At 45.1% G+C, this 7,737-nt stretch overlaps 2 protein-coding genes across 4 annotated transcripts; one reads left to right on the top strand and one right to left on the bottom strand.

Annotated features, from left to right (window-relative positions):
- The first annotated feature begins 537 nt into the window (after positions 1 to 537).
- LOC109733582 (probable calcium-binding protein CML21) lies at positions 538 to 3,573 on the top strand. Of its 2 annotated transcripts, none has more exons than XM_020292804.3 (5): positions 538 to 980; positions 1,612 to 1,859; positions 2,186 to 2,385; positions 2,560 to 2,734; positions 3,216 to 3,573. In XM_020292804.3, exons 2-5 carry the CDS (start codon positions 1,664 to 1,666, stop codon positions 3,317 to 3,319), a joined length of 675 nt encoding a protein of 224 aa, XP_020148393.1. In that variant the 5' UTR covers positions 538 to 980; positions 1,612 to 1,663; the 3' UTR covers positions 3,320 to 3,573. The 2 variants fall into 2 exon arrangements, with proteins under 2 accessions (XP_020148393.1, XP_020148392.1); XM_020292803.3 differs by having other exon boundaries at positions 560 to 985.
- Positions 3,574 to 3,730: 157 nt separating this feature from the next.
- LOC109733581 (myb family transcription factor PHL7) lies at positions 3,731 to 7,164 on the bottom strand. 2 transcript variants are annotated; one of them, XM_020292801.4, is made up of 7 exons: positions 6,919 to 7,164; positions 6,170 to 6,393; positions 5,808 to 5,884; positions 5,675 to 5,717; positions 5,538 to 5,595; positions 5,245 to 5,314; positions 3,731 to 4,452 (listed from the first exon to the last, which is right to left on the bottom strand). In XM_020292801.4, the coding sequence occupies exons 2-7, from the start codon at positions 6,381 to 6,383 to the stop codon at positions 3,898 to 3,900; spliced, it is 1,017 nt and encodes a 338-aa protein (XP_020148390.1). In that variant the 5' UTR covers positions 6,384 to 6,393; positions 6,919 to 7,164; the 3' UTR covers positions 3,731 to 3,897. The 2 variants fall into 2 exon arrangements, with proteins under 2 accessions (XP_020148390.1, XP_020148391.1); XM_020292802.4 differs by having other exon boundaries at positions 6,170 to 6,411; positions 6,919 to 7,138.
- Between the last annotated feature and the right edge of the window lie 573 nt (positions 7,165 to 7,737).

Below are 7,737 nucleotides of genomic sequence, written 5' to 3'. Positions count from 1 at the left end.
GTGTGTCTAGAACTCAGTCGACTGAGACTTAACGAAGTCTCAGTCGAGTGACGTCAGCGTGTTTTTTTTTGCTACAAGCAGCATGGCTAGACGCTACAAACGGCGACGAAAAATGTTGCAATGGTATTGCAAGCCACAACAACAAATGCTACAACCGTTCTAACTAAAATGCTACAACCGTCAATGAAGGATGTTGCAACCGGTGAGATGGCGTGCTATAACAGAGGAGGGATGACATGCTTCAACCAACAAAACGAATGTTGCAACCGGTATGGAAAAATGTTGCATACAGTCAAAAAAATGTTGCATGGTCGACTGAGACTTCGTTAAATCTCAGTCGACTGATTTTTAGCAGGCCCGATGTATAAATTGTAACACTTCAAATACGAATTGAAGCGTATAATTTTTGTTACTCACCTTTATTGGCCCAATTTACGATTAAAGTTTAATTTCAAAATGCATGCGCGCTTTAATCATCACGTCGCAGCAATTTCGCGATAATGCACTCAATCAATCATCAAGAAAAGAAAAGGAAGCGGCGACAGCGAGACAACGGTCCGAGGTCGACTCTTCCATTCACGGGGCACCCGCCACCCGGCGGGCGTGTCATCCCGGCGAAGTCATCGCCATTGCAGAGCCACCTAACCCACCACCCCCTGCCCCCACCCATCACTCCCTGACGTCTGGGCCCCGGCCCCGCGCGCCCCCACATGTCAGCTGCACCAAACCATCCTCGCGCGGTTCCCCCGCGCAGGCTGCTGCACCTCACGCCGCTCTCGCCACCCTCCTCCTATCTCCTGCACCGAAAAGGAAAAGCTTCCCTCGCCTCCCCCAGCCAGACCCGAAGAATCCCAGGGGCGAAGAAGGGAAAATATCGCACCTCCGCCGCCGCCGGTCGAAGCTCGTGCCTTCCCCCCGCCGATCAGCGCCTCCGGTTCCGGACCCCCGCGAGCATCCGCATCGCCGACTCTCGAGCCCAGGCAAGGCAAGCCCCTACTCTATCCACTCCCAGTCTCCCCCTGATTGATTCCGCGTGGTGTTCTTGCGGCTGGTATGTTCGTCCCGTGCGTGCGCAAGCAACCGCGGGAGGACTTCCGCAGGTTTCTTTCTTCCGGTAGACGATGATTTGGCGGCACGCGAGAACTCAACTGAGCCCGAGCTCCAGCCCGAGACCGAGCCCGGTTGGTACTTGGTTGGTAGGATTGGGTGGGGTCTTGCTTAGGTTAGCTCAGGGACTTGCCTGTGCCTAGATTCTTTATATTCGTTATTAATTATTGCTGTCAACTGTCAAGTACGCTCTTGTTGTTGTTGTCGCGCTCCCTGCCCGTGCTGCCACTGCTGATTTCGTCACTGTTCATTTCAGATTCAGTCTTTGCGATAGCGTGCCGTCTTGTCATTAGCTGATTGATTGACGATTGTGACGATGAAATACTGAGAGTCATCTTCTTTCGTGTGAAGAAGAATGATATTCTAGTGAGTTGTGACTCTGAATGCGGTAGCTGGCGGCGAGCATAGTTTGGTTCTGGCACTACTTGCAGAATGTTATAATGCTCTGAAGCAGTTACCAAAGCTTGAGACCTGATCTGACACACAACTATGGTTCATTTTCAGGTGCTACTACTGTTTGGTCATTTGAGTTGTGGGCACTGAGTCAAGTGCTGGCATGGGAGGCGTGTTTGGACGCCAGGACACCAGCAGGCGGGGCTCGCATGGTATGAAGCTAGAGTCGAGGATGGTGGAGTCCATGAAGCAGAGAGCGGCACATGGAACTTCGGTCAAGTCGTTCAATAGTATTATCATGAAGTTCCCGAAAATCGACGAGGGATTGAGAAAATGCAAGACTATCTTTGAGCAATTCGGTGAGCCCTGCCGCACTCGCTCTTTGTGTGCTAGTCATCTTTCTTGTCCTTCTAAGTTAATAGCTAGCGAAATGTGACAGTGATCTTACTTGCTATGTTTTGAAGTTACTAATGAAGGAGGAGTGGATCAATAAATTGTAACTCTTGTTTCACTTAATAAACTGTTGAGTTCAAGTGGTGTTTTGCAGTGCAGCAGTGCCTATGCGGAAGAATGCTGCACTTTGACAAATATTAACCGACTTGTGCAAACAAGCATAATTACTTTAGGCATTTTCTTGCTTTTTGTGTAACTAACAGATCCAGAACTTGCCTCCTACTTTTCTCAGATGAAGATTCCAATGGTGAAATTGATAAAGAAGAGCTGAAGAATTGCTTTCATAAGCTGGAAATCTCATTCACAGAGGAGGAGATAAGTGATCTCTTTGAAGCCTGCGACATAAATGAAGATATGGGCATGAAGTACAATGAGTTCATTGTCTTTCTGTGCCTTGTTTATCTTCTCAATGATCCGGCTGCGTCAGAAGCGGTATCCTTCATTCTTCATACACTGTTTCCCGTTAAAAGGATATCATAGCATTAATATGATGGGATTATCAATATTTCTTAGATGGTATTCACAAAATTCTGCATACAGTTCCTGTTTTAGGTCTCGTACACTAATTATGCAGGAGTTTTACTATTTCCTTGACTGAAAACACAGAAGACAAAGATGGGATTAGGAGATCTCGAGTCAACTTTTGAGACCTTGGTTGATGCATTTGTCTTCTTGGATAAGAATAAGGACGGATATGTGAGTAAGGATGAGATGATTCAAGCAATAAATGAGAGCATACCAGGGGAACGCTCTGCTGGCCGTATAGCCATGAAAAGATTTGGTAAGTTCACATACTTCATAGTAGCATGCTGCTTACTAGAATCCTGTTGATTGGGGGGGGGGGGGGGGGGGGGGGGGGGGGGTGATATTCCGCAGTCATATATATATTTGTGAATCACAACAGCTTTTTCTCATACCAAAGGTACAAAAAGGTCTGGCACACGATGTCTCTTCAAATGAATTATTTCCATTGACTGGACATATGCCTACTGAATAAAATGACTAGCTCTCTAATCTCTGTTTGCCCTTTTTTTTAACGTTCACTCTACACTCACGAGTCATCTAGATGAAGAAAACTCTGAATGTAGCTACTTGATGTCAGCTTTTGACAGAATCATCTGTGAACAAACTCTGCAAAATTGTGAATGTTTTGCCTTCTCTGCAGCTGCGGAATCCAAAACTGATAATCTGCACTGTCAGTCTAGAAGCCGCATCTTCTTATTCGGTAACTAATGTATGTCCTTTTTCTCACATGGCACCAGAGGAGATGGATTGGGACAAGAATGGGATGGTTACCTTCAAGGAATTTCTGTTTGCATTCACTCGCTGGGTAGGGATAGGCGAAAACGAGGACGACGATGAATGAACAATGTGGAAGCGACAGCTGAAGAATATGGCCGACTATAAATTGGTTGCATGGTGGTTTTATCTTCTTTTATGTTCGTGATAGAATGACTGACATGTCTGAACACCTGTATCGACAGTGTCTGTAACAGCTTCGCCTCCATTGCACAAATTATGCTGTATCGTAAACAAAAGAGACCGCCCCGTGCTGATTTGTTCTTGTGTAGCTTATACTTGTTGACATACATCATCCAATATTCATGCCTACTTTGACAACAGATTGTGAAATCAGTTTAACGACCGGACACCGAGCCCAAAATCAAGTACAATCCGAAGCCCAATAACAGCAGTTTCACCATGATGAAGAAGCTCCAGATCGTTAACATCACAATCCGTTAAAATAGCATGGAGCCTCTGACAGAATAAACACAAGTTTTCTTTTTTGAGATTTGCCAACACTTTATTGATCCATAGAAATGTTCAAAGGAATAAACACAAGTGGTGCAATACAACACACATCGAAGGCATGGTCCACATCATCTACTCTGTTCTATTGACCAATAGCTCTACCGACTGATTGATACAGCTAGCGAACCCTAATCAAACATCACTACCCAGGCCATTGGTAAAGCCATCTTCAATGGCATCCAAAGCCGCAGATGAACCAGATCGCCCTGTGCCGGATGAGAACACTGAGCTCAGCTGCAAATCAGAACCCGAGCTCGATTCCGGAATGATGCGAGGAAGTGCGAACTCGCTGTTTCCGTGGCCAAGGCTGTTGCTGAAACGAGCCCTCTTGCTATCTCTGGGGCTGTTTAGGAGGCAACCGGCACCACAACTGGAATCCGGTGTCGAAAACTCACGGTCCAAGGAGAGGCAGTCGTCATGTGAAGAAAGAACCTTGAGCAGCTCATCTGTTCCTTCCAGGTCACCACTTGCAGTCACGGCGTTGTCCCGGAATGGGGGCTCTGAGGTCAGGACTGGGGTCGATGGCTCAGTCTTGCTGAAATCATGGTGGAGCTCCTCCTCAGCCAGGGCGAGGGCGTTCATTTTACCTGATTCGCACAGCACACCGCTCAGGCGCTGCTGCTCCTCCATGATCTTCTGGAGATACTTGCCTTGGGCTTCTATTCTGAGCTGTAGCTGCCTTTGTACCTGCAAATATGTTTTGCTGAAGCAGTTAGTGACATAGTTTCGTGCAATTGGAAGGCAAAGACAGAAGCTTCACATGACACTGCTTCACTGCCTGAAAAATTATGCATGACCAGACCAGTTTCACAACTGTGCTTCCTACAGCAGTTTCGCTGAGACTGAATCAAGAGCTAATGTGAGATGATTATTGACACAGGATTATGCCATCCAACAAATATAATGTTTGCAAAGTCAGAACAGCTAGTGTTTACTTAAGTTTTATGGCAGACATGATGTCACACAATCTCAGCTGATTTATATAGTGATGATGTATTTCAACTTCAACTTATTTTAGGTCAGGGATGGTGTGTTTCAACTTCAACTCATTTTTGCAGTAACGATGTGTTTCAGCTGATTTTGAGCCAGACAAAGAATTTGTACGCATGATAAGTCGAAAATATATACTTTGCCATTTTAGAATGTACAACATTGAGCTAGTCTTTTTTATGTTTTGGGGTAACGTACAGTATGGGGAATGTGCTGCTGTAAATATTTGGCAATCACATGCTAAAGGAGTATGCATGTCAATGGGCTTAATATGGTAAATTAACCAGATTCAATGCAGAAAACATTACTATTTCCATGGAAAAGCTTAGTATTTAGTGTTCTGTGCAAATGTTCAGCGTCCATGGAAAAGCTTAGTATTCAGTACGGTATTGTTTTACTGCCAGCCGTGCCAGAATAAGCCACTCACAGAGTGCTCACTAGAACATGAATCTAAGTCACAGATTCGGAGCCCATAATGTATCTACTTACCTCTAATTGTTCATGCAGCCGCTTTTGCACCTCCATCTGCAACTTTAGAACCTCACTTGTTTCCATTCCCCTGTTGTTGAAAGGTATGCTTTATCAAGATTCAGGAAACAGAAGAACCTTCAAGTTGACTACCAGTCTACCAGAAAGTTCCACAGTCAATAATTTGAGAGTATAAGCATCAGATGGATTAGACTCAGGTAAAATATATAAATTGAAGTCTACATTTTAGATAACTACATTGGTATGCCACATATATCAGCCTTTTGCGAAATACATGCGAAAAGCAAACTTACGGGGAGCTTTCGATTCCTGCAAGCAGATTTCCTAAATCTTTCTTCTCCAACTTGTCACCTACAATACAAAAACTGTATCATGGTGCATTCGAACTCTCGCAAGCTAAATCAAACCTTTCTGTTCTACAATTACCCACCGCTAGCTGTGGGGTCTGGGATGTACTTTGCAAGCCGATATTTCTGAAGAAACAGAAAACTCAATCAGTAAATGCAGGGGTAAGTTCATAAGAATATTATGCCGAAGTGCTAAGTATCTCAGGGTTCAGTTACCTGCAGATGACTTTTGACATGATAAATGGTCAACCCTTGAACACCCATTGTTCTGAGAATTCCCTTTGGAGTAGCCCCTGAAAGCACAACGGCATCAGTGCCTAAATCTAAATGTATGGGTTCATGAAAGATACCAACATATATCATGTTTGGCTGCTCCATTAACTAACTAGAGCAAACCTGTGTCGAGAGTCAGCAATGCACCCCAAGAATTTAAAATATTAAACAGGGATCATACATATCAGTTGCCGGTTAAGATGAAGGGAAGTAGGAAGGAAGAAATAAGCTAATGACAGTCCAACAAGCTAAGGATCTATAACATATTAAGGAGAAAAGCAAACTAAAAAGGAATCGGAACTTACTGTCAGGTCCACCAAGTCGTGTTACAGCCTCAAGAAAACATCCATGAAGCTCATCTGTCCACCGTAAACGCTGTCTGGTGGCAAAGCTGTTGTTTGAGCTATTTCCACCAATACTGGACGCTGCATTATTGGCAGTTGGTCCGATTTGTTGATCGTGAGAAATCGGATTGCTGTGAGCTGATCCAGTGCTCGAAAATGGCTTTGGTTCATACATCTGGCATCCTCTGAAAAAAGAACGTCAACTAGGTAACCACGTCGTTAGATTTCCGCCACAGCAAGTAGATTATGCAGGGAGGGTATAAGAAATCTAGTCGCTTCGTTGATGTTCTTGAACAATCACTTGGCTAGGAATGCAGTCCACCCATAAGTGGAGGTTGGACCACGTTTCTTGTTTTTATTAAGGAAGGACTCGGAGTTGTCGATTTGGCCTCCGTATTGACAAATGTATTTCATGGGATATTGAACCCCTCGGCCAAGATCTAGCGCCATAACCAAGATTAAAAAAAGTACACTACGTAATGATGGGGAAAGGCATGCAATTTTCTTGAACGGTTGCAATTCGAGAAAGAAATGCAAGATGGATATCTACATTTTCCCCAGTTTCGCAGCACAACAAGGCAACAGCCGCGGTAGGCGGTTCGGCCTCAGCAAAGCAGGTAACTAAACCTAACTGAAACCTACACTGGGAAGTGGAGACCAGAAGAACTAGTAAGATTCCCAAGAACTCGGCGAGGAAAGAGACCGCGCACCTGAATCAAGACCCACCCCTCCCGCAGGATGTATAGCTCCGCGGATGGCGCAGACGGGCCGCGAGGATCCCCGTGCCCCGGGCTAGCGCGGAACCGTACCGTACCGGATGGTTCCCGCAGATTGGGAGATTTTTTCTGTGTCCGCCCCTTCCTCCAGGGAGCTATAAGATTTGGATGGGTTCAGGTCGCCCTGGGCAGCGGGTGCCCTTCACATGGCTATGGCTTTCTCCACCTGACGCGTGTCGCGGAAGTGGAGTGCACACCTTATAGATTTTTTTCCCACTTGAAAATTGTCTTTATTGTTTTCCTTCATTTCTATAAACGTCGTTTTATGTTCTCTAAAATCCAATGCTAAAAATCTGACGTCACATTTTTAGCATTTTGGGGCAAAAACTGTAATCCAAGGTCGTGGCTTCGTCAAGCTTCCAGCAGTCGAGGCGATCAGACGAGTGTGAACATGGGACCTGGAACCTGAGCCGGCTCGGGAACACAGGCGTGCTGTTGACTGGGACGTCGTTGTAGACGCTAGTGAGATTTGCTTGATTCCTGCCCCAGAAGATTTCATTCGGCTGAAAATGCAGTGGACAGTGGATTTTGGAGTGATTGACAAAAAAGGGTTATCGTCCCACAAAACTACCATTTTTAAAAAACTGATCAAAAACTATCAAAATTTTCTAATTTTATGACTAAAAACTACCACCTTCGAAAAATGACCGGTTTAGATGATTTAAGCATGTTTATGACATGCAGGACCCGCATGTCAGCATCGATCTTCTTCTTCTTCCTCCCCTCTCTCTACTTGGCATTTCAACAAACACC

This window comes from Aegilops tauschii, chromosome 7 (assembly GCF_002575655.3).
Source record: "Aegilops tauschii subsp. strangulata cultivar AL8/78 chromosome 7, Aet v6.0, whole genome shotgun sequence".
NCBI lineage: Eukaryota > Viridiplantae > Streptophyta > Magnoliopsida > Poales > Poaceae > Aegilops > Aegilops tauschii.
The sequence above is the reverse complement of the archived record's forward strand: the minus strand, read 5'-3'. Positions and strand labels throughout refer to the sequence as shown.

Excerpts from the sequence above, each read along its gene's own strand:
- LOC109733582 (XM_020292804.3), top strand. The coding sequence starts at position 1,664 with ATGGGAGGCGTGTTTGGACGCCAGGACACCAGCAGGCGGGGCTCGCAT. Across the intron at positions 1,860-2,185 it reads GACTATCTTTGAGCAATTCG|ATGAAGATTCCAATGGTGAA; the intron begins GTGAGCCCTGCC and ends TACTTTTCTCAG. Across the intron at positions 2,735-3,215 it reads TATAGCCATGAAAAGATTTG|AGGAGATGGATTGGGACAAG; the intron begins GTAAGTTCACAT and ends ACATGGCACCAG.
- LOC109733581 (XM_020292801.4), bottom strand. The coding sequence starts at position 6,383 with ATGTATGAACCAAAGCCATTTTCGAGCACTGGATCAGCTCACAGCAAT. Across the intron at positions 5,596-5,674 it reads CCCAGACCCCACAGCTAGCG|GTGACAAGTTGGAGAAGAAA; the intron begins GTGGGTAATTGT and ends TTTGTATTGTAG. Across the intron at positions 4,453-5,244 it reads GGCTGCATGAACAATTAGAG|GTACAAAGGCAGCTACAGCT; the intron begins GTAAGTAGATAC and ends ACATATTTGCAG.